Below are 26,531 nucleotides of genomic sequence, written 5' to 3'. Positions count from 1 at the left end.
AGGAAAACAGCAGAGCTCCCTGTGCTCCACAGTAGGTCCTTGCAGGCAGCCTGTTTTAAGTGCAGCAGCGTCTCTTTAGTGGCCGAGTGACATCCCACTGTGTGTGGCACACCTTCCCGAGCTAATCTCTCAGTGGACATTTGGGTCGTTTCTGTGGCTTGACCGCTGTCAACAGCGCTGCAGTGAACACTGAGGTGCGTGTATCCTCCTGTGCCGTGATTTTCTCCACGTACGTGCCCAAGAGCGGGATTGCTAGATTGTATGGTAGTTCATCTGTTTTTAGTTTCTTAAGGACCTTCCATACTGCTCTCCATCCTGGCTGTACCAGATTACATTCCTGCCAACAGTGTGGGAGGGCTCCTTTTTCTCTATACCCTGTCCAGCATTTATTAGTAGTAGACTTTTTGATGATGGCCATTCTGACTGGTGTGGGGTGATACCTCATTTCTCTAATGAGTAGCAATGTTGAGCATTTTTTCATGTGCCTCTTGGCTTCCTAAATGTCTTTGGAGAAATGTCTATTCAGGTCTTCTGCCCATTTTTGATTAGGTGGTTTTGCTGTTGAACCATGTGAGCTATTTTTAAATTTGGGGGATTAATCCGTTGTCCATCACATCATTTACAAATATTTTCTCCCATTCTTTGGGTTGTCTTTTCAATGGAATATTATTCAGCCATTAAATAGAACGAAATAATGCTATTTGTAGCAACATGGACGGACCTGGAGATTATCATACTAAGGTGAAGTAAGACAGAAAAAAAGCAAATATCATATGATATCACTTATAAGTGAAATCTAAAAAAGATGATACAAATGAACTTCTTTACAGATGAGAAACAGACTCCCCACTTTGGAGAATAAATTTATGGTTACCAGGCTTGAAAATTGGGAGAAGGGTTAGATTGGGAATTTGGGATTGACATGTACACACTGCTGTATTTAACATAGGTTACCTGAAAGGACCTGGCTGTATAGCATAGGCAACTCTGCTCAATATGCTGTACTAACCTAAATGGGGAAAGAATTTGAAAAATGATACGTGTATATGTATAACTGAATTACTCTGCTGTACACTAACACATTGTTAATTAACTATGCTGCTGCTGCTGCTAAGTCACTTCAGTCGTGTCCGACTCTGTGCGACCCCATAGACGGTAGCCTACCAAGCTCCCCTGTCCCTGGGATTCTCCAGGCAAGAACACTGGAGTGGGTTGCCATTTTCTTCTCCAGTGCATGAAAGTGAAAGGGAAGTTGCTCAGTCGTGTCTGACTCTTCGCAACCCCATGGACTGCAGCCTGCCAGGCTCCTCAGTCCACGGGATTTTCCAGGCAAGAGTACTGGAGTGGGGTACCATTGCCTTCTCCATAATTAACTATAATATTGAAAAAAAACCCAAACAGTAATATGCCCACATAGGACCTTTGAGCACATTTTAGTAAGGTATCAGTTCAGTAACTTTTGCTTCTAGACCTTAAGGAAGTCAGTTACTCAGATCCATAAGCTATAATCCATAAACTATGTCTAAAAAGGAAAGATCAGGCGCTTCATATCTTTGAATTTGCCTACTTGCTACAATCTACTTATAACCCCCAAGATTATTACTCGAGGCACTTCTATGGTCATTTGCAGAGAGCCAGAGGGTTTGAGACACCTGAGGTGCACATTACCAGCTGAGGTTGAACAAGGTAACGCTCTGCCTTCTCATGTCAAGCCCTCATACTATGAGCAAGTATACTTTTTGTGGTCTATTTAGTTCCACATTTTTCAGATTTTTCTGCATTTTGTTGTTTAAAATGGCCCCCAGCTGTAGTGCTGAGGTGGTATCTAGTGTTCATAAGCACATGAAGGCTGTGATGCACCTTCTGGAGAAAATACAGTGTTATGTTCACATAACCACCATGAATGATGAGAATCAGCTGTATATTGTTTCCTTAGAATCCAGGTAGAAAAGTTTTACTGTTGGGATTAAAAATCACCTTTTCTATAGAACCAAACATTCGTATGAAGGAGATGATCCAGCTGAATAGTGACTTACATCACTTCTGGGAGATGAGCAACTTGCTTCTCCCCAGGTAGAGCCGCTGTCCCAATCTCTGCTCTCTGAAATTGGTTGGGGGACTCTGCAACCTTGCGAAGGCTCAGGACAGATAAAAATCAAACCTACTTGTTCTGTACAACAGGCTGAACATCATGATAATAGGTGTTGGTTTCTAACAAGACACTTAAAATATCTAAAGTGTGTGTTCTTACTAGGGATGAAAATGGTTTTTTGGAAAGTGAAAAGTAAATCTTAGCTATTACAGTGGTATGTGGAAAGATAGAGAAAAAGAAGAAAAGAAATCTTGCCGTTTTTGACAACATGAATGGACCTTTAGAGGGCATCATACTAAGTGAAATCAGAAAATGGCACACACTGTATGGTTTCACTTATATGTGGAACCCAAGGAAACAAAACCCCAAACACAACTCCTAGGTACAGAGAACACATTAGTGGTTGCCAGAGGTGGGTGTGGGTGAATGTGTGAAGGGCGTCATAAAATTTATAAGTCATGGGGATGTAAGGTACAGCATAGTGTGTGTTATAATGTATTGATTGCATATTTGAAATTTGCTAACAGAGTAGATCTTAAAAGGTCTCATCCCAGGAAAGAACATTTAACTATGTATAGTGACAGATTCTAGCTAGACTTACTGTTGTGATCATTTTACAGTATTTAAAAATATCAAGTCATTATGTTGTACACCTGGAACTAATATGTCAGTTATCTCAGTTTAAAAACTGTGTTAGTCACCTAACAAGTTTTATGATACAGTAACTGTATCATTAAGGATCAGAAGAATACAGAGGCTGAGTTAGAGGAATGTACATTATAAAATTAATTTTTTTTCTCTTATTACATTCAATTAATCATAGATTGGTTGAAGTCTAAAAGGTATTTGTCCAAAAAAAGAAATAGTTAATGAGAACTAAACCTCCAGTGAGATGTTTTGTTTTTACTCTTCGAAGTAGAAAGTTAAAACATTGGCTGTGTTCAGTATTTTTAAAATGACTTTATTGAGCAGCCTTATATGTTGTTAGAGTATTTGTTGAAAATAATTTGGTAGTGTGTATCAAGCACGTTTTAAATGGTGTAAACTCTGACCCAGTAAATTTCACATCTAAGAATCTATCTTAAGGAAATAATTGAAAATCCAGACAAATTTATGCACAGAGATCTTTCTGTTTAGAGTTGTTTGTAAAGAGGAATTGGAAACAATGGCCAGTATTAGAAGAATGACCGAAGTATAGAAATATATTTCTATACATTGTACATGATGCTATACTTAAAAATGACGTTAAAGAGTTGATAGTGATAAGTATGTTGTGTTAGTCACTTAGTCATGTCTGACTCTTTATGACCCCATAAACTGTAACCCACCAGGCTCTTCTGTCCATGGAATTCTCCAGGCAAGATTCCTGGTTTGGGTTGCCATTCCCTGTTCCAGGGTATCTTCCCGATCCAGGGATCGAACCTGGGTCTCCCGCATTGGGAGCAAATTCTTAACCATCTGAGCCATCAGGGAAGCCCTCATTTTATTACATTTCACTGAATTAAAAAAAAAAATGTTTTGTGGCAGCTCTCGAGCAATTGATCAATACTGTTTTTCTAAGAGCATTTTCTCAATTCGTGTCTCTGTCACACTTGGGTAATTCCTATTATTTCATACTTTTTCATCATTGTTTGTTATGATGGTCTGTGATCAATGATCTTTCACTGTTGAAATTGTTTTGGGGTGCCACTAACTGTGTCTATATAAGATGGTAAAGTTAATTGGTAAATGTGTTCTGACTGCTCCACTGACTGGCTGTGGTCTTGTGTCTCCCTCCCTCTCCTTGGGCCTCTCTATTTCCTGAAGACACAGCATTATTAAAATTAGATCAGTTAATAACCCGACAGTGACCTTGAAGTGAAAGGAAAAGTTGTACATCTCACACTTTAAGCTAAAAGCTAGAAATGATTAAACTTAGTGAGGAACCCATGTAAAAATGGGCCAGAAGATACTCCCTCTTGTGCAAGTTAGCCAAGGTATGAATGCAAAGAAAAAGTTGCTGAAGGAAGTTAAAAGTGCTACTCCAGTGAACACACAAATGATAAGAAAGCAAAACAGCCTTACTGCTGATAATGGAGAAAGTTTTAGTGGTCTGGATAGAAGATTAAACCAGCCACAACATTAAGCCAAAGGCTAATCCAGAGCAAGCCTCTAATTTTCTTCAATTCTGTGGAGGCTGAGAGAGGTGAGGAAACGGCAGAAGAAAAGTTTGAAGTTGAGATTTAAAGAAGGAAGCCGTCTCCATAACATGAAAGGGCAAGGTAAAGTAGCGAGTTATCCGGAAGATCTAGCTAAGATCATTAATGACGGTGGCTACACTACACAGACTTTCAGTGTGGCTGAAACAGCCTTCTGTTGGAAGAAGAGGCCATCTAGGACTTTCATAGCTGGAGAGAAGTCAGTGCCTGGCTTCAAAGGACAAGCTGCTGACTCTCTACTTAGGGGCTAGTGCAGCTGGTGATTTTACCATTCTGAAAATCCCAGGGTCCTTAAAAATTATGCTGATTATGCTTTATGCTAGTCATGCTACCTGTGCTCTGTAAATGGAGCAACAAAACCTGGATGACAACACATGGCTTCCTGAAAATTTTAAGCTCATCGCTGAGACCTGTTCAAAAAAAAAAATTCAAAGTATTATTGCTCATTGACAGTGTACCTGGGTCATCCAAGAGCTCTTATGGAGATGTACTTACGATTAATGTTGTTTGCTAACACAACATTCATTCTGTAACCCATAGATCAAGGAGTCATTTCGACTTTCAGGTCTTATTATTTGGAGAAAAAAATCACGAGGCTGTCACTGCCGTAGATGTGGCTCCTCTGATACATCTGGGCAAAGTAAATTGAAAATCTGCTGGAAAGGATTCACCATTCTAGATGTCATTAAGAAGATTTGTAATTCATGGGAAGAGGTCAAAATATCAACATTAACAGCAGTTTGGAAGAGGTTGACCAGAGCCTCAGGGATGATTTTGAGGGTTGCAAGACCAGTGGAGGCAGTAACTGCGGATAGAGTAGAATTTTCATGAGGACTAAAATTACAAGTTGAACCTACACTACACAGACTTGAACCTACACTACACAGTGGTCCAGTGGCTAATACTCCGTGCTCTCAAAGCAGGGGACCGACATTTGATCCCTTTTCAGGCAGTTAGATTCTACATGCCACAACTAAAGCTCTCATGTGTCACAACTAAGACCCAGTGCAGCTGAATACGTAGCTAAATAAATACTTTAAAAATGTTGAACCTGAAGGTTTGTCTGAGTTGCTATAATCTCATGCTAAATTTTGACAGCTGAGGACTTGATTCTTAGGGATGAGCAAAGAAAGTGGTTTCTTGAGATGGTGTCTACTTCAGGTGAAGATACTGTGAAAATTGTTGAAATGACAACAAAGGAGTTAGAATATTACATAAACTTGATAAAGTAGTGGCAGGGTTTGAGAGGATTGACTGATTTTGAGAGAAGTTCTACTGTGGGTAAAATGCTATCAAACAGCATTGCATTCTACAGGAGACAGTGTTCCTGGAAGAAAGAGTCCATCAGCACAGCAAACTTCTCTGTTGTCTCTTTTTAAGGAAGTGCTACAGCCTCCCTACCCCAGCCTTCAGTAACCAGTACCCTGATCAGTCAGCCATCATCAATGAGGCAAGACCCTCTAACTAGCAAAAAAGATTATGACTCTCTGAAGCCTTAAATGATGTTTAGCATTTTTTTTTAGCAATAAAGTATTTTTTAATTAAAATGTGTACATTTTTAAGACAATGCTATTGCACACTTAATAGACTACACCATAGTGCAAACCTTAACGTTTATAAGCCACAGAAAACCAAAAATTCATGAGACTCATTTTATTGCAGTGATCTGGAACCAATCTTGCAATATCTGAGGTGCTTGTACTCAAAATTTAATGTATATGGTATCCTTAGTTTCTACCTGTAGGTGATACAAAAGAAAAAAACTAGAAAGAACCTCTGGGTGGTAGGAATTTTGGGTGAGTTTTTTGCTGCTGCTTCCGGTAGGACTTGTTATTTTTATAATCAAGAGTGATATAAAGAAGAATGGCGTACACAGTGAAAATTACAGTTGTGACCATTGGCTCACACAAGTCACGTTGTACCTTTCAGCTACGGAAGCTGAAGGAGATGTGCCAGAGCTTTATCACCAGAGGAAAGGGGAAATAGCAAGATGCTGGATCAAGTACTGTTTGACTCTCATGCAGAATGCCCAACTTTCCATGCAGGTAATACGGTCAAAAGTGATGTTTTCTGTCTTAAACAGTAGGATGTAAGCAAAAGCTTGAAATGGGAAGTGTGCTCACTGGGCTCACTGCACGTGTGTTATTCGTGGCGTGCGGAAAGCTTATTTCTTGCTTTCCCTGTCTCATCCTGTTCAAATCTTACTCTTCCATTAAGGCTGTCTCAAACAGCACCTCTTCCTTCAAGACTTGCCATTGGATAGAGCATAAGCCCCACCAGAGGGGAGTCTTCATCATATTCATACTATTTACCGATTTCTAGACATAACAGGTGCTCAAAAACTATTGAATGTATATACAGTTCTTAAACCCTACGGATCTCTTCTCCCTCAAGAGCCCTCCCTAAGTCACTTGACTTTTTATTATTGTTACTCATATTCTTATCTTATTCCTTTACCTCTTAGACTGTAAGCAAGCTGATGGCAGGAAATCTTACTAATCTTTATATACTTTAGACAGTGAATATATATGCTGATAAAAGGATAAGTATGAATGTATCTGGAAACAGCCTGCTAGTTGGTGGCTGTGTCTGTGTGGCAGTTAACGTCTCCTTGTCTCAGTTTCCTCACAAGTAAGACGGAGATAATAATAGTACTTAATAGTGTTCCTCTGAGTTAAATATGTATAAAGGGCTCAGAAAGTGTCCAAGAGGTAACTAAGTCCTCAATCACTGATAACTATCATTGTTGATACCATTATTATTAATCCATACTTACTGGATTCTAGTTCCTAATCAGAGCTCTGGTGGCTCAGATGGCAAAGAATCTGCTTACAATGCAGGAGACCCAGATTCTATCCCTGGGTTAGGAAGATTCCCCTGGAGAAGGGACTGGCAACCTGTTCCAGTATTCTTGTCTAGAGAATTCCATGGGCAGAGAAGCCTGGAGGGCTACAGTCCCTGGGGTCACAAAGAGTCAGACACAGCTGAGAGACTAACACTACAGAGGAAAACAAATCATTTGGATGCATATTCTCCAGGAGACTTTCCTGGAGGGGTTTCATGCCTCTTTTCTGTTTACATGCATTAAAGTTTAACCATTTTTTACTAGTAAATATAGAACCTTGTGAAACTACTATACAAAATAAAAGCAAACAAACCACAAAACCCCAGAAGCAGGAGTGTTTCAAAGGTGAGAGCCCTTTGGAAGTCAAGGGTAAAGATGAGGCATATTTGGAAAAGGAAGGGTGTGGGGAGAAGAACTAGGGAGTTTTATGTCTAGAGAAATTGCAGCCTGGAAAATCTGTCAGCATTCTTCTGCTCAGAAAGCAGTCTAAAAAGTGTGTAAATAAAGACGCCACCAGGAAGCACGGTAAGTAAACAAGATTAGAGGCTTAGGCCTGCATTTGAAGTGATTGTGTCAAGCAGAGTGCCCTGTCGCTTACTCTTGCCATTCCTTTAGTCTGTGCTTTCCAGACTGGGCACTGGAATTTACCACTTGCTTGTATGGCAGTCCACTCCAGTACTGTTGCCTGGAAAATCCCATGGACAGAGGAGCTTGGTAGGCTACAGTCCATGGGGTCGCAAAGAGTAGGACATGACTGAGCAACCTCACTTTACTTGTTTTAAACTCACATAGTGACCACACTGCTAAATTACTCAGATTTCCTTTAATCTGGCTGTTACCTTAGCTTCATCCTTTGATCATCTGCTTACCTGAAAAGCCTTCAATTCAAGTTTAATAACATATACAAATTTAAGTATTTATTTCTGACAGGTTTATAGTAGTCATTGTACTACGATGAACAAAAATAGACCTAGTTTTTTATATCATACGGAAGTGCAACTTTAGTAAGTTCCACAAAGGAGAGACACAAGATATAAAAAGTCACAATGGGAGGAAGTAACATCTGAAGGAAGCTCTGGGAATGCGTAGGAATTTCTAGACTGGAGAAAAAGCACAGCATTCCGAGGAGCTGAAGCAGCATGTTGAAAAGTTCTGAGGTGTAGGGAGCCTGGTGCTGGAAATGATGGAGCAAGGCCTGTGAGGCTGGAGCAGAGAGAGCATGTGTGATAGAAGGCCGAGTCAGAGAAGGGCTGGAGCATGCCGGGCCTTCCGTAACTGGAAGCCTTGGCGAGGGGTGGGAGGGTTTGGACTGATCACTTAGGTGGCAGAATGGAGGATTGAGGGAAGGCAAGCGTGGACGAGGAAGATTACTCAGGTCACTGGAACAGTGGGGGTGAGATGTGAAGGGAGCTTGGGCTAGGATGGTGGCAGAAGAGATGGTGGAAAAGAGTGGGTGCAAGAGGTTATTTAGGGGGCAAGACAGAAAGGATTTGATGATAAACACGAAGTGTGGGCTAAGAGAGGAGAGAGACATCAAGGATGATTCTCCCGCATCGGCTGGCTGTCCAGATTGAGGGAGTGACCTTCACTAAAATAAGAGTCGAATAGGAACCTGTTTGTGGAAGAGGGAGAGTTCCATTGTGGACATATTGAGGATGAGGGGTCCTAGTCTCCCCAGAGGAGCAGGAGGTGTGTGAGGCGCTTTAGTTATGGGTCTGGAGCCTAATAAGAGCCTGGTGTACCTGAAGATTTGTGGGTCCTCCTCCTGTGGATGGCAGTTGCAACCATGGGCACAGATGGAGACAGCTGTGTAGAGCTGTGCTGAGCAATAGAAGTAGGAAACGAGCTACTTAGGTCACTTTAAGCTTTCTAGTGGCTACACTGTGCTCAGTGCTAAATCGCTTTAGTCGTGTCCAGCTCTTTGTGACCCCATGAACTGTAGCCTGCCAGGCTCCTCTGTCCTTCGGATTCTGCAGGCAAGAATACTGGAGTAGGTTGCCATGCCCTCCTCCAGGGGATCTTCCCGACCCAGGGATCGAACCCGTGTCTCTTATGTCTCCTGCATTGGCAAGTGGGATCTTTACCACAAGCACCACCTGGGAAGTGGCTTCATTAGACAAAGAAAAAAGCAGGTGAAATTAATTTTAACTTGTATTTCTTCCACCTAGAATATATAAAGAAATATTCATTTCTATTTGTCATTAATACTAAAAAGTTGTTGGACTATTTTGTAATTTGTACTAAGTCTTGGAAATTGGGTGTATATTATTTTACACTGATCGCATCTTAGTTTGGACATTTCAGATGCTCAGTAGTCATCCACGCGCAGCACATGACTCTGTTCTGAGCAATGCAGATCTAGAGGGAAGACTTTTCAAATGAAGAGAAGAGCTGGCCTTGGGGCTGACCGCTGGTGATCTGATGCTTAACTTTATCGTCCAGGAAGAACAGAATGAGCTGACTATTTTTCTACCATCTTAGTTCCTTCCTCTTTTTTTTTTGCCCCAGGAGGTAGGGGAGATAACTTTAACTATGATGGTAGATTTACCACTGTCTTTATTTTAATATCTCTGAGAGATCTAGAGCATTCCTCTGTAGTATATTTTATTAAATAACTTAGCAGAAACATCATGCTGTTAATGGAATTTCTTTGCAATATTTTAAAGACAGATTTCAGCCTTACTCTAATGTTAAAATATCAATACTAATAACGTATTACATGTATGTAATATTTCTTAGCTCTTACCATTTTCATATGCATTTATGTTATCTGAAGGAGTAACTATAAATGAATTAGTTCCCCAAAGAGGAAAGTATTGTTATTTACTTTTTTCCTAGTTTCTTTCATTTTTAATTACTTGGAATATAGGTAGAAAGAAGTCAGGATTTCCTGGTGGTCCAGTGGCTGAGACTCCACGCTCCCAATTCAGGAGGCCTGGGTTCTATCCCTGGGTCAGGGAACTAGATCCTGAATGCCTGCAAGTAAGAATTTGCTTGCCACAAACTAAAACATCCCACATGCCACAGTTAAGAGCTGGATCGGTCAAATAAAATAGATAAATACTTTAAAAAAACTAGGAGTTTTAAAAAAAGGTGGGCTTCCCTGGTGGCTCAGGTGATAAAGAATCTGCCTGCAATGTGGGAGATCTAGGTTTGATCCCTGAGTTGAGATCTCCTGGAAAAGGGAATGGCAACCCACTCTAGTAATCTTGCCTGGGAAATCCCATGGACAGAGGAGCCTAACAGGCTACAGTCCATACAGTCACAAAGAGCTGGACACAACTGAGTGACTAAAAGATGTGATTATAATACCTCCCTCCACCAGGTTGGGAAGTAAGAGGGTTTTCTTGTCTTTACTCTTGTGTGTTAGTTGCTCAGTCATGTCCGACTCTTTGCAACCCCACGGACTGTAGCCTGCCAGGCTCCTCTGCCCGTGGACTTCTCCAGGCAAGAACACTGGAGTGGGCAACCATTCCTTTCTCCAGGGGATCTTAAATTTGCTTTAGTACTGGTAGCAGGAGACAAGTCAGTGTCTATCTTCCTTAACCATAATTTATTTTTTTCTTTCAGGACAACATAGGAGAGCTTGATCTTGATAAACAGTCTGAACTTAGAGCTTTAAGGAAAAAAGAACTAGATGAGGAAGAAAGTGTTAGGAAAAAAGCTGTGCAGTTTGGAACCGGTGAACTGTGTGACGCCATCTCTGCAGTGGAAGAGAAAGTGAGCTATCTGAGGCCTTTAGATTTTGAAGAAGCCAGAGAGCTTTTCTTAACGGGTCAGCACTATGTCTTTGAGGCAAAAGAGTTCTTTCAGATTGATGGTTATGTCACTGACCATATTGAAGTTGTCCAAGACCACAGCGCTCTGTTTAAGGTGCTTGCATTCTTTGAAACCGACATGGAGAGACGGTGCAAGATGCATAAACGCAGAATAGCTATGCTAGAGCCCCTGATCGTGGACCTCAACCCGCAGTATTACCTGTTGGTCAACAGACAGATTCAGTTTGAAATTGCACATGCTTACTATGATATGATGGATCTGAAGGTTGCCATAGCTGACAAGCTGAGGGATCCTGATTCACACATTGTGAAAAAAATCAATAATCTGAATAAGTCAGCACTGAAGTACTATCAACTCTTCTTAGACTCTCTGAGAGACCCAAATAAAGTCTTTCCTGAGCATATAGGGGAAGATGTTCTTCGCCCTGCCATGTTAGCTAAGTTTCGAGTTGCCCGCCTCTATGGCAAAATCATCACTGCAGATCCCAAGAAAGAGCTAGAAAATTTGGCAACATCATTGGAACATTACAAATTTATTGTTGATTACTGTGAGAAGCACCCTGAAGCTGCCCAGGAAATAGAAGTTGAGCTAGAGCTTAGTAAAGAGATGGTAAGTCTTCTTCCAACAAAAATGGAGAGATTCAGAACCAAGATGGCCCTGACTTAATGATCCTTGTTTCTAATGATAGAAGATGTGCAATATTGAGGAGATTTTTTCCCCCTTAGTTAAACAGACCCAGTTCCATTGTGATGTTTAACTTAATAGCCAGGCGAGTGCTGTTTGAACTGGAGATACAGTCAGACCACTTGAGTCTTTGCTAGGACCTTAATCAGCGTAATTAATAATTTATACCTAATTATGTAAATACATTGCCTTGTTAAAGTGACATGTGATTGGTATTTTAGATTGCTCGTTTCCTATTTAAATATAAGCCTTTTCTGCCTCATTTTCAAAAAGTAGGTTTTTTGTTGGCTAATATTTACTTGATGGATTTGTTAAGGGAAAAAATGCTGGCTAATATACCTGGGGGGCAAGCTCTTACTGTATTAAAATTGAAAAAGTAGCTTCTTGTAGTTATTCTTCCCAAAATGTTTACTTTCCTAAAAAAAAAAAGTTTCCTTTCTGAGATATTAAAAAACTAAGTTATGTTGTAAAATATTGTAGTATGTTTCATTATAGAGAAAAAAGGGCCTTGTTGGAAATATAATAAATTGACTTGTTTCACTAACAAAAGCTTCCATTTATTCTCTTGTCTTCTTGTAAGAATTGGTTTATTTTTGATACTTCAAAAATATTACCTTATTTGAAGCCAGAGAAGAATTTCTTTGGTAATGTTGTACAGAGAGAACACATAAAATCTCACTGAGTAGCCTTACTGAAATACTACCATGCACCAGAAAAGTTCTACTGGCTCCAGTTTCTCAGAGGATCCTAGTATATTGGTGAACCTTAAAGCCTTGTTGAAAAAAGATCTGTACATAATAACATTGTTAATATGTTATATTAGATGCAGGATTGAAATGGAGCTCCTGGTCAGATAGTGCAAAATTCAAGATCAGTTGTAAAATTTGATGCAGAGAATAGCACTGTATGTTAACCTAGTCTTAAGCTTTCTGAAGCCAAGCCTAAGATTCTGTAATGTTGATGTATGTGTGGTAAATACCTTACTTTTCCTTTGAGTTCAGTTTGCTGGAGGGGGTCGGGGGTGTGAATCTTTGAATGTAACAGCATTGTGTGATTCACTGAATATTTAATACATTAAATATCTACTGTGGGTCAGGCACTGTTCTTGCTTTTCTGAGCTTAGAGGATACAATACTGAAGAAGATCAACAAGGTCCTGTTCTCAGGGAGCAACTAAATAGAGAAGCAAGAAGATTTCAGGTCATGAATGCTTTTAAGAACGAAACCAGAGGGACTTCCTAGTGGCCCAGTGGCTAAGACTCCCCGCTTCCACTTCAGAGGGCCCAGGTTTGATCCCTGGTCAGGGAACTAGATCCCACATTCTGCAACTAGAGATCCTGTATGCTGCAACTGAAAGAGCCTGCATGCCACAGCTAAGACCAGTGCAGCCACATAAAATAAATATTTTTTTAAAAAGGAACCAGAATGTTGACCAGGTTGACATTTAATGGGAAGTGGAGCTCGTTTAGTGACAGTGACCTGAAAGGCTGCTGTAAAGGTGGGAAGTGACACTGAGATAAGAATTTAATGGGCTGAAAGGCCAGAATCACTGCAGATAGTGGCTGCAGCCATAACATGCAGAGACGCGTGCTCCTTGGAAGAAAAGCCGTGACAAACCAGGAAGCATATTAAAAAGCAGAGACATTACTTTGCCGACAAAGGTCCATCTAGTCAAAGCTGTAGTTTTTTTAGTAGTCACATACGGATGTGGAAGTTGGACCATAAAGAAAGCTGAACACCAAAGAATTGATGCTTTTGAAATGTGGTGTTAGAGAAGACTTCTTGAGAGTCCCTTGGACTGCAAGAAGATCAAACCGGTCAATCATAAAGGAAATCAGTCCTGAATATTCATTGGAGGGACTGATGCTGAAGCTCCAATACTTTGCCACGTGATGTGAAGAACTGACTCATTGGAAAAGACCCTGATGCTGGGAAAGATTGAAGGCAGGAGAAGGGGATGACAGAGGATGAGATGGGTGGATGGCATCACTGACTCAATGGACATGAATTTGAGCAAGCTCAGTTGGTGATGGACTGGGAAGCCTGGTGTGCTGCAGTCCATGGGGTCGCAAAGAGTTGGACACGACTGAGCGACTGGACTGAACTGACTGAAAAGAGCAGCAAAACCAGTATTCTTTGGGAGAGGATTCCAGAGAATATGAGGCCCTCAGGCTGGACTGAGCTTAGGAAAGAGTTTTGAATTTGAGAAGCTAGGAAAGGCCTGTGTGACTGCAGCAGAGGAGGTGGGAGCCAGATGGGGTGGGGCAGGTGTGGGAGAGGACTTTGTGGATGAGGGTAAGGAGTTAGGATTTTATTATAGGCTTAGTGGGAACATTTGTGGATTTTTTTTTTTAAAGGGAGAACATGATCTGATTGGCATATTAATGAAAAACTGATCTGGGTCCTGGGGGGAGAATAGATTGTAGGGAGACGGGGGGAAGTACCGAAAGAGAAGCAGGGAGACAAGCCACATTCCATTAGGATTAATCCAAGGGCAGTCGAGTAGGGGTGGAGAGAAGTGGATAGCTTCAGAATGTGCTTTGGAAGTAGAACCACAGGACGTGCTAGAGGATTATGTGGAAGGCCTGAGAGGGAAAGGAGTTAAGAACCATATTAGGTTGAAGTGTGCAGGAGAAGCTCATGTCTCTGAGGGAGATGTGGGGTTAGAATAGAGTTCTGTTTAGGATATTAAGATACTTTAGATGGAATGATTGCTAACGGCCTCTTTTAATCAGACTTGAAAGTGAAGGGATCAAGAGGAGGCAAAGAGGGGAGGGAGGTTGACTGGGGATGTGAGACGGCTCTGCATCTCAGGTCCACTCATTTCTTCAACCCTCTTGAGAACTGACTAGAACAAGTCCCCCTGTTATAAGCCTTTCCTGATATGGCTGTTTTGTTCTCAACATTATTCAGTCTCATAACTTCCTTTTATAGCCATTCAGGTGTTTCCTTAACTGACTGAGCTCTTTTTGTGTGCTGCTGCTGCTGCTGCTAAGTTGCTTCATCGTGTCCGACTCTGTGCGACCCCATAGACGGCAGCCCACCAGGCTCCCCCGTCCCTGGGACTCTCCAGGCAAGAACTGGAGTGGGGTGCCATTGCCTTCTCTGTGTGCTAGTTGTGCTAAACTCTAGAACATGATCTGTAAGGCACAGCCTCTTAAGCCCTGATAGCTTTTCCTCCTCTCAACTGTTACTCAACTTGCATTTAGAAGGTAAAGTTCAACTGTAACAGGCACTGGTCTTAAAACCAGTTTTCATTCTCGTAACCATCAACATACTTTGCTATTTTCTATTTGCTATCTAGTGACTTTTCATGTTTTAAGACTTTGTCTCTAGTTATCAGCAGAAAATCTGGCTGCTTCATGGCCTGCACTGGTCACAGAACCTGTTTCACAGACTGCTTTCCTGAGCGCAGGGTTCCAGAGACAGCTGTTCTCTGAGACTTTATTGTTTCCCTGGATTAGTAGTTCTCGAACTTGTTGGTCTCAAGGTCCCTTTGCACTGAAAACGGAAGATGCCAGAGAGCTTTTGTTTTCTGTAGGTTATAAGGTTATATCTTTCTGTGTTTACCCTATTTGAAATCTAATTTTGGGAAACTTTAATAATTTAATGTTAATAAATCCATTGGGCTTTTTTCTTTTTTTTGGCTGCACCCTGTGGCATATGGGATATTAGTTCACTGACCCGGGATCGAACCCACAGCTTGTGCAGTGGAATTGCAGAGAACCACTGGACCACCAGGGAAGTCCCTGGATATGAACAGTTTTATGAAAAAAGTGGAAAACTTTACATTTACTTTAGAAAAAGTGGCATACTTTACATTTTTGAAACATAATGTCTGACTGAATAAGAAACAGGTTGATTTTCATAATTGGTGTGATGTAACATGTCATGTAGCCTTTGGAAAACCCCACTGTACATTTGTGACAGTGTGATTGAACAAAATAATGTCATATTATGAAAATAGTTTCATGAGACATCATGCTCCAGTCTGAGGTTCCCTGGGCCCTACCTTAAGAACTGCTGCCCTACTTTATCTCCAAAATAAATTACTCATAAAACTCAACAACAAGAAAAGACAACCCAATCAAAAAGTGGTCTGAAGACCTAAAGACATTTCTCAAAGAAGGACAGTCAGCCACAGGCACATGAAAAGATGCTCAGCATCACTAATTATTAGAGAAATGCAAGTCAAAAGTACAATAAGGTACCACTTCACAGCAGTCAGAATGGCCGTCTTTGGTCATTTGTTACAAATAACAAATGCTGTAGGAGGATGTGGGAAAAGGGACCCCTCCCACACTCGGTGAGAATAAACATAAGTTGTCACTATCAGAAATAGTATGAAGGCACTCAGAAAAGTAAAAATAGAATTACCATACAATCCAAGAACCCTACTCCTAGGCATATATCTCTACAAACTAGTTTAAACGATACTTGCATCCCTGTGTTCATAGTAGCACTGTTGATAACAGTCAGAACATGTCAACAACCTGTCCATCAACAGATGAGTGTGTAAAGATGTGGTCAGTTCAGTCGCTCAGTCGTGTCTGACTCTTTGCAACCCCATGAATTGCAGCACGCCAGGCCTCCCTGTCCATCACCAACTCCCGGAGTTCACTCAGACTCACGTCCATAGAGTTGGTGATGCCATCCAGCCATCCCCTCTGTCTTCCGCTTCACCTCCTGCTCCCAATCCCTCCCAGCATCAGAGTCTTTTCCAATGAGTCAACTCTTTGCATGAGGTGGCCAAAGTACTAGAGTTTCAGCTTTAGCATCATTCCTTCCAAAGAACACCCAGGACTGATCTTTAGAATGGATTGGTTGGATCTCCTTGCAGTCCAAGGGACTCTCAAGAGTCTCCAACACCACAGTTCAAAAGCATCAGTTCTTTGGCGCTTGTCTTTCTTCACAGTCCAACTCTCACATCCATACATGACCACTGGAAAAACCATAGTCTTGACTAGATGGACCTTTATTGGCAAAGTAATGTCTCTGCTTTTGAATATGCTATCTAGGTTGGTCATAACTTTCCTTCCAAGGAGTAAGCGTCTTTTAATTTCATGGCTGCAATCACCATCTGCAGTGATTTTGGAGCCCCCCAAAATAAAGTCTGACACTGTTTCCACTGTTTCCCCATCTATTTCCCATGAAGTGATGGCTCCAGATGCCATGATCTTCGTTTTCTGAATGTTGAGCTTTAAGCCAACTTAGACACACATAATGGAATACTATAATGGAATACTGCTCAGCCATAAAAAAGAACAAAACAATGCCATTTGCAACACCATGAATGCAACTAGATCCTGTCATACTAAGTGAAATAAGGCAGAAAAAAGACATACCAGATATCACTTATATGGAGAATCTGAAATATGGCACACACGAACCTATCTGTAAAACAGAAATAGACTCACAAATAGGACAGACTTGTGGTTGCCATCGGGGGAGAGAGAGGGAGGGACTGGTAGTTGGTGAGTTGGTGTGAACTATCACCTTGAGACTGGATACACAACAAGGTCCTACTTTATAGCACTGGGAAGTATATCCAGTCTCCTGGGATAAACCATAATGGAAAAAAGTATGAAAAAGTATGTATATTTGTATAGAATTGAGTCACTTTACAGCAGAAATTAACATTACATTGTAAATCAACTATACCTCAATTAAAAAAGAACAGCTTCCCTAGCCTGTTCTGTGTTGGACAAGGTGCAGAATGGATGTTGAGACTTAGTTTAATGTGGCTGCAGTTGCATGTCTAATCCCATGAAAAGAAAAAAAATAATCTCCTCTGTTATTTATTCCACGTTGGCGTTGATTGAATGTAGAGTCATGGCGATGTCATGCCTTTATTATCTTATCATGAATGTATTGGGTGTCTTGGCAGTGCTGGGTTCTTTCATCCTATTTTGTCTGCTTCAACTCAGTCAAAGCTGTTTCATTGTTATTTTCATCCCTAATAGTGTGGAGTTGCTGAAGGGTAATTAGTGGTTCCCCCTTACGAAGCTGGTTCATGGTTCTGGGATTGTTTTGCAAAATCTTCCTTGAAATACATATGCCCAGAACCCTTAGATGTGTTGGCAGCATGACAGAACTTGGGCCAGAGGCAGTGACCTATCAGAGCCACAGAGCCTTGTGTTCTTTCTCTTACCCCTACAACTAATTACTACAACTAATGACTGTACACCGAGGTAATAAAAAGTGGGCTTTTTTTCAGGGAGCAAGCAAGGGAAACTGTTGCTTGTCCTTACTCCCCTCTGCTTCAGCAAAGGCCCCTGTAAAGCCTTTCCTGAACTTCTAGTCTATTTTCTGATCAATTTCTACTGATGAAAGAGACCAACAACCCTGGTTGGTAACAATTTGTGGCGCCCAAAGTGGGGATCGACTCCTACTGAGGAAAGGATCTGGGCACCTCTGGGACACCTAACACAGCCTCCACGTGGGTGACAAGAGTCTGAACCACTTGCTTCAGAGTCACCTTAGTTTGTTAACTCTTCTTCCCTGGCCCCTGGGGCCTCAGTCCCCTCACTCAGGCAACGCTTTCCCCTTGCCTTTGTACCTTTTCGTTCACCACCATTTCCCTTTTCCCTCTCCTGAAATCTCTCCACTTTTCTCTCTGTCCTCTCCTTTTGAGAGAGTGGACTAAGCAATTGTAGCATCACTCCCCTCAGCTTGTGAGACCTGTTCCCTCTGGCCGGCAACAGCTCACCTCAATGGGTGACGAGCAGAGGGGAGAGGCTTAGCTCATACCCTGCAGACCTTGGTCCAGGGGCTCCCCACTGACTGGAGATTTATGAGAGGGATACAGGTTCAAACCTCACATCCTGTAGTGACCGGAAGTCTGATCCTCCTAATACCCTCACCTTTATTTTCCTGCCACCAAGAGAAGTCCCACAGGGCATGGGCTGAAGCAGCAGATTTCTATACGCTGGTGTACGTGTGAGGCCCACTTGTGGGTTGCAGCCCCACACAGGATGGACAATTGGCTGGTCCAGGCTCTTTCACCCCAGTGGGCAGGAGACAGTGCCCCCTCCTTCACCAGCCCTTTCTGGAAGCCTGTGGCTGGGGGTCTGGATAGACACCCGCAGGGGATGGGTTGAAATGGTAATCTCTGTGTCTCTGTTTCTCAGTGTTTTCTGTCCCTCCTCCCTCTACCTCTCCCTCAGTCCTCAACCCACACTTCCATCCCCTTTATCCTGAAAACTTCTGTTACTAAGTATTATCATTGGTATCTTTGTGAAGTAGTTTTGTCTGTCCAGCAGCTCCTGCAAGTCTTTGCTGACATTGTGGTCACAGTGGAGCACTGAAGCCTTGAAATAAAAACAAGTCTGTGTTGCCTTGGGCTCGGCCTTGTTGGGGTGCTTAGCAGGATTTTAAAAAACAAAAGATAAGGCTGCGTTTTCCCCTCCTCTGCTCTTGCCATGTGCTTGTAACTCTTCTGCCTGGGCTCTCAGGAAATACCTCATTCATCTGTAGTCCCCCAGACAGCTGGTGGAGGGGGGTGTGTATGTGTAAAGAGAAACATTTTAAATACAAGTGGGAAAACTGAGATCTCTGGTTCTAGAGAAATTAACTTGTCTAGCTTACACACTATGACTTTAATTCATAGACTTTTTAAGAGTTATCAATATTAAGGATAACACTTTCACTGTACCCAGAGTTACATGAAGTCAGTAAGTGCATATTGTTTCTGTTATAAATCCTGTTAACAGGGAAAAATAACCTGATATGATTAAATTTTTAAGTAAATGCAACTTGGATAAGAAAGTTTTGGGAAAACTATAGGAATAATTATGTTTTGGAAATGTCCATCTAAAAGAGTCTCTCCAAATTTTCATAAATTTGAAAATAAATGAGAGTAATTGGACATTCACACCATTTCAAATAAGATAAAATATTGGAACATTAATTGTTAAACAGGTCTACTATCATCTTTTTGTGAGACAAACTAAAGATGTTTGGTGCCACCTTACATGTTCTTTAGCAATGAATGGAAAGCTAATGGAAAGGACAGTTCATGGTTGCTTAAGTAGGATGTGTGTTTTCAGAAAAGAAGCTATAAGGACTGGAAATATATTTTTTGAAAGGAAAATGGGTGATTTTTCCCTCAAGCTGGCAAGTTTTGAGTGGGGAATTAGGGACAGACTTTGGCTGCAGAAAGTTTTAGAAGATTGGCAGGAGAGAAACACCAAGAAAAGAATTTTTATGTGGTCAGGATTTCTAAGGTTGCATGCTGCAGTCCATGGGGTCGCAAAGAGTCAGATACAGCTTAGCAGCTGAATGACAACAGGCAGTCTAGCGTGCAACAGGGTCACAAATAGTCAGACACAACTGAACATGCACCTCCATGCACACATTTCATTAGGTATGCATCTAAATTTCATTAGGTAATTGGATTTTTTTTTTTTTTTTTAAGTAGGACTGGATTTGGTTCTTCTCTCTCATAAAATTGTCCTGGATGCTGCTTTTGAGAACAGAGCATGTGAGTTCCTGTGCCTTTAACTGATGTACATTTACTTTTTATTTTTTTCTCCCAACTTAGCCCAAGGAATAAGTATTGTTTCACAGAAACCTATGATCCCATATGACTGAGTATTATAAAACTTCTACAAATTTTAGACAGACTTCCCAAATACCAAATTCTAATTGAAATTCCCTGGACTAATTCCCAGTTAACTTTGGGGTGCTTCAAGGGTCCCCCGTGTGCATGGAGGTGCGTGTTCAGTTGTGTCCGACCATTTGTGACCCTGTTGCACTCTAGACTGCCTGTTGTCATTCAGCTGCTAAGTTGTGTCTGACTCTTTGCGACCCCATGGACTGCAGCATGCAAGGCTTCCCTTTCCTTCACTATCTCCAGGAGTTTTCTCAAATGCTTGGAAGGTCCCAAAGAGAAATCCTAAACTAATTGGGTTGATCTGTAAGGAGAGGTTTGGCAGGTTCTCAGAGAACTCTGACAAGTTCAGGGATGAATTTGTCAGTCTGGGGTTGGCAGTCTCTCTCACCTAGCAGGACATCACGGTATTTCATGCCCACTGTTGCACCTGGGATGAAACGGAGCATATACCGATAAAGGCCGGGGAACATGCAGATGGCTTCCTGCCACCCGTCCACAACACATTTACCAGGTGGAGGAGATGCAGTCCCAGAACATGACCCACACCTGGACTGAAGATTGTATAAGCCAGGCTAGGATGAGACAGTTACTACTTATCTGTCAGAAGGGATGAAGAAGTGTATGGTGAAGCCTGTAAATTATGATAAAGTCTGAGACATTACACAGGGGAAAAGAAAACTCAGCAGTCTTTCTGGGCCAGGTGATAGCGGCATTCAGAGAGGACACCAGTACAGACCCTGGTTCCACAGAAGGGAGGACACTGCTGGCCATGAACTTTATCACCCAGGCTACTCCTGACATACAGAGAAAACTACAAAGGCTTGAGGCTGGGCTTGAAACGCCATTGTCAACTTGATAAATGAGGCCTTCAAGGTCTATAACAACCAAGACTTAACAGAGGAGACCAGTAAGGACAAGAGGCTAATGAAGAAAAAGCAGCTTTGGCTGCTCAAATTCACCTGTCATGTTTGGGGAACCCAGAGGGATGAGAAGACCCAACAAACAGCCAAGAAGCCACGTGGGCTGAAACCAGTGTGCCTTTTGTCTAAGGAGGGACCCTGGAAGGGACAGTGTCCTGAGCACCCTCCAGTGGGACATTCGAGAGGTACCCCTGACCAGCTTCAGTTTCTTGATAATTTCTCAAATTAGATTCCTGTACACTGTCTGGCAGGCCCAAGTGCCTGCCTGGCTCCAAATCCTACTTGACCATCCTCAGGACTCCAGTAGAGCCTCAGTTCACCTTAGATGTGGCAGGTAGGAGAACTGGATTTCTTACAGACACCTGAGCCACTGCTGTGTTCTGACTTGACCAGCCGGTCCCCTCTCCAGCCATGACTGTACTGTGATGGGAGATGATGAACAGACAAAGGGAAGGTGGTGTATGTCTCCCCTGGCCTGTGGACTCAGGCCCGTTATCACTACTCACTCCTTTCTGTATATGCCAGAATGCCCTGTCCCCCTCTGTGGGAGAGGTTTGCTAAATAAATTAGGAGCCATGTAGACTTAGGTGAAATCCAGGGAGGAAAGAATTCGAACAGAACATGCATCTATTGGTAGTGATAGCCCCAGATGGCCCACCTGCTGGTCATCATAATATTTCCCAGGACATCCTCTAAGAAATTAGGGAATAGGTGGATCTTGTAGTTTGGAGTAACTTGGTTCCAGGAAGGGCGAAATGCCTTCCCTTATAAGATTAAGGCCTAGAGCACAGCAATCCTACTACTGGGCATGTACTGCTGAGAAAATCATAATTCAGAAAGACACATGTACCCCAGTGTCCACAGCAGCACTATTTACAATATCCAGGACATGGAAGCAACCTAAATGACCACTTACAGATGAAGGGATAAAGAAAATGTGGTATAGGTATATAATGGAATATTACTCAGCCATTAAAAAGAATGAAATTGGGTTATTTTAGTGATGTGGATGGACCTAGGGTCTGTCATACAGAGTGAAGTAGCTCAGAGAGAGAGAAACAAATATCAGATATTAACAAATACATGAAGAATAATGAGCAGCTGCATACCAGCTCCAACATACCAGAACACTGCTTAACCTGTTTCATTTCCTTCCTTCCCACTTCTACCTGCAGAGGTCCTAAATTTGGTATTTATGCATACTATATAATTTATCAGAAGTTACATATTCAGGGCATTCCAGTGGTTAGGACTCCGCTCTGCCATTGCATGGGCCGCAAATTTGATCCCTGGTGTTGGGAAACTAAGATCTCATGTTATTCAGCATGGCCAAAAGATAAATAAAGAATAAAGACTAAGGCCTGGAGCATATACCAGGACAAAACTATGATTCAAAAAGATACATGTGGACTTCCCTGATAGTCTGGTGGTTAGGAATCCACCTGCCAATGCAGGGGGACGTGGGTTCAATCCCTGATCCAGGAAGATTCCACATGCCATGAGGAAACAGCCCATGTGCCACAATTACTGAGCCTGAACTCCACAACAAGACAAGCCACTGCAATGAGAAGGCCAAGCACTGCGATGAAGAGTAGCCCCCAGTCGCAGCCACTAGAGAAAGTATGTGTGCAGCAAGGAAGACCAAGCACATCCAAAAATAAAAATATATACTTGCACCCTCAGTTCATAGCAGCACTATTCAGAATGGTCAAAACACGGAGATAACCTAAACGTCCATCCACAGATGAGTGGGTAAAGAAGAAGTGGTACACTTATACAGTGGTATACTACTCAGCTATGAAAAGAGAACAGTATAAGGCCATCTGCAGCAGCACGGATGCAGTGGGGCCGGGAGCCAGTGTGAGGGATCCCGCCCGTGGCAGAGGTCATGAGGAAAGGGGCCTGACATACGCAAAGGCGGGATCAGGCCTCAGGGGTCCCCCCGGACTTTCTCGAGCATCTGCCCCCAAAACCAGAGTCTGCCTGCCTTACTGTATTATGCCTCTCACCAACTCTTCTGACATTAACAGGGGCTATCCCCCACCACCTCTCTCTGAAAAAGGTTAACTTAAAGCTCCAGTTAATAAGTCTCCTGGGCGTAACAAGAGTGTTTCAGTCTGAAAACTTCCCTGATGACTCTTTGACCTGCCTGACAGGTTTGTCCGGCCACATGTGATTGTTCACAGCCTCCCAACCGTGAGAGGCACGAGATGCTTTAAACTTTCTAAATACAGATTCCTTTGAGAAGTTAGGAAATTATTAGTATAGTATTAGTGGGTTATTAGAATAGTACTGGTGGAGGGTTTCATTGTTGAGCCAATATTTTGCTGCTAAGTCTCCATACCCTTGTCCCTTTATACACATTAATTGGTATAACTAACATATAGGAGAAATAAGTATTAACCTTTGATATTAATTATGTTTAACCTTAGGCTAGTGAATTCTTTTCTTAATTATAACCACTGCACCTTTGCCCTGTAGGAATGCAACTTCATCTGGTGCCTTTGGAGGGTGGTGCCTGGTTTAAGAAAAGTCACTCCTGGAAAAAATAAGTTTTCTGGTTGACTGACCATTATCAGAAAGAAAGGGTCATAAAATGTTAGCAGGCCCCCTGGCCAGAAGATGATGTAAATTCACCTAAGACCTTTGTATGCATGCATATGAAGCACCTGGTTTTAATAAGGGTCAGGACTGCTGACCCTGCATGACTTTGTACATTTATCTCTATGTATAACTTAAAGTATAAAAGCGGCCCTGGAAAATAAAGAGACGGACCAGCTACTGGAAAGACTGGTTTCCCCGTGTCGTCTTTTCTTTCTCTTCTTTTCAGGCTGAATTCCCATCTGGAGCACAAAGGCTCACCGCGTCTGCTAATTTTGCCTGGGCTTCTAAGACCTGAACGGGGAGGCTCTTTGCGTCTCCGCTCCTACGGGAGACCGGGAAGGCGCCTGTGGCCTAAGGTAGACGATGCAAGTCTCTTGTTTTGAGATTTTATTGGCTTTTTGTGTAAACCAAGGAATACAGCCTCTTTTCTTCCACTATGCTATTCTTCTCTAATCTCTCCTTTTATCTTCAATTAAATCTTTAATTAAATAATTGTTTCCCGATCGCTGATGCCGTCCCCACTTCGAATTACCCTGGATCCACCAGGGCTGGACCCCAACACCATGGGAGATAATCATCCGAAGGGAAATAGAGAAAGATAATAATAATACCACATGGTATCACTTGTATGTGAAATTTAAAATATGACCACAAATGAATATATCTACAAAACAGAAACAGGCTTACAGACTAGAGACCAGACTAGTGGTTCACAGGGTGGAGGTGGGGAGGAGAGGGACAGACTGGGAATTTGGGGTGGGCAGCTGGATTTAGAAAAGGCAGGGGAACCAGAAATCAAATTGCCAACATCAGTTGCATCACAGAAAAAGCAAGGGAGTTCCATAAAAACATCTGTTTCCGCTTTATTGACTATGCTAAACCCTTTGACTGTGTGGATCACAGCAAACTGTAGAAAATTCTTAAAGAGATGGGACTACTAGACCTCCTTACCTGCTTCCTGCAAAGTCAAGAAGCAAGTTAGAATGAGACATGGAACAATGAATTAGTTCCAAATTGGGAAAGGAGTACATCAAGGCTGTATATTGTCACCCTGCTTATTTAATCTATATGCAGAGTACATCATGCAAAATGCCAGGCTGGATGAAGCACAAGCTGGAATCAAGATTGCCAGGAGAAATATCAGTAACCTCAGATATGCAGATGACACCACCCTAATGGCAGAAAGCTAAGAGAAACTAAAGAGCCTGTTGATGAAATGAAAGAGGAGAGTGAAAAAGCTGGCTTAAAACTCAAAATTCAAAAAACTAAGATCATGGCATCTGGTCCCATCACTTCATGGCAAATAGATGGGGCAACAATGGAAATAGTGAGCGACTTTATTTTCTTGAGCTTGAAAATCACTGCAGATGGTGACTGCAGCCATGAAATTAAGACACTTGCTCCTTGGAAGAAAAGCTGTGACCGACCTAGATAGTGCATTAAAAACCAGAGACATTTCCTTGCTGACAAAGATCAGTATAGTCAAAGCTATGGTTTTTCCAGGAGTCATATATAGATGTGAGAGTTCAACTTTAAAGAGGGCTGAGTACGGAAGAATTGATGGTTTTGAACTGTGGTGCTGGAGAAGACTCTTGAGAATCCCCTGGACTGCAAGGAGATCAAAGCAGTCCATCCTAAAGGAAATTAGTCCTAAATACTCATTGGAAGGACTAATGCTGAAGCTGAAGCTCCAACATTTTGGCCATCTGATGTGAAGAACTGACTCATTAGAAAAGATCCTGATGCTGGGAAAGGTTGAAGACAGGAGGAGAAGGGGACGGCAGAGGATGCGATGGATGGCATCACCATCTCAATGTACATGAGTCTGAGGAAGCTCCAGGAGACAGTGAAGGACAGGGAAGCCTGACATGCTGCAGTCCTTGGGGTCGAAAAGAGTCAGACACAACTGAGTGACTGAACAACAACAGCAAGATGCAAACTATTATATTTAGAAACATAAACAACAAGGCCCTACCATACAGCACAAGGAATTATTTCCAATCTCCCAGGATATAAGGGAAAAGAATATTTTAAAGAGTGTATTTTATGGAAAAACTCAGTCACTTTGCTGTATAGTAGAGATTAACACATACTATAAAAGAACTATATTTCAATTAAAAAAAAACAAAAAAAGTCAATACATGAAACAAGAACAGAAACATCAAACACTGCCAATTTTTTTCTGATAGGGTTAAAAAAAAAATAAAGATTAAGACCTTGGGACAGATACTGCTGAAAGAGACAATATCTTTTAGAGCCTGAAGCCCTGAAGGGGATCCAACCACTGGTTAGAAAATTCCTAAAACACGGACTCTTTAGGCCCTACCAGTCCCCTTGCCGGAGAAGGCAAGGGCACCCCACTCCAGTACTCTTGCCTGGGAAATCCCATGGATAGAGGAGCCTGGTGGGCTGCAGTCCATGGGGTCGCGAAGAGTCGGACACGACTGAGCAACTTCACTTTCACTTTTCACTTTCATGCATTGGAGAAGGCAATGGCAACCCACTCCAGTGTTCCTGCCTGGAGAATCCCAGGGCCGGGGGAGCCTGGTGGGCTGCCGTCTCTGGGGTCGCACAGAGTCGGACGCGACTGAAGAGACTTAGCAGCAGCAGCAGTCCCCTTGCAACACCCCCATCCTTCCCATTCAGAAATCTAGTGGGGAGTAACTGTTTGTGCAAGACTTTGCAGCAGTGAGTGAGGCAGTCATCCCTGTTCACTCACTGGTGCCTCAAAGATTCTTTTTCTGTATCCATCTACATTCAGACTCTTAATATCAATTTGCCTTTGAATGGAGGAA

The 26,531-nt window shown here is 42.2% G+C and overlaps 1 protein-coding gene across 1 annotated transcript in view; it reads left to right on the top strand.

The window, feature by feature from the left end:
- KIF1BP (KIF1 binding protein) overlaps positions 1-12,148 on the top strand; it is a 57,484-nt gene extending 45,336 nt beyond the window's left edge. Inside the window, 2 exon segments of the mRNA XM_005699127.2 lie at positions 6,220-6,335; positions 10,706-12,148. Of these exon segments, the coding sequence (XP_005699184.2) occupies positions 6,220-6,335; positions 10,706-11,581 (992 nt within the window). The 3' untranslated portion in view covers positions 11,582-12,148.

This window comes from Capra hircus, chromosome 28 (genome assembly GCF_001704415.2).
Source record: "Capra hircus breed San Clemente chromosome 28, ASM170441v1, whole genome shotgun sequence".
NCBI lineage: Eukaryota > Metazoa > Chordata > Mammalia > Artiodactyla > Bovidae > Capra > Capra hircus.
The sequence above is the reverse complement of the archived record's forward strand: the minus strand, read 5'-3'. Positions and strand labels throughout refer to the sequence as shown.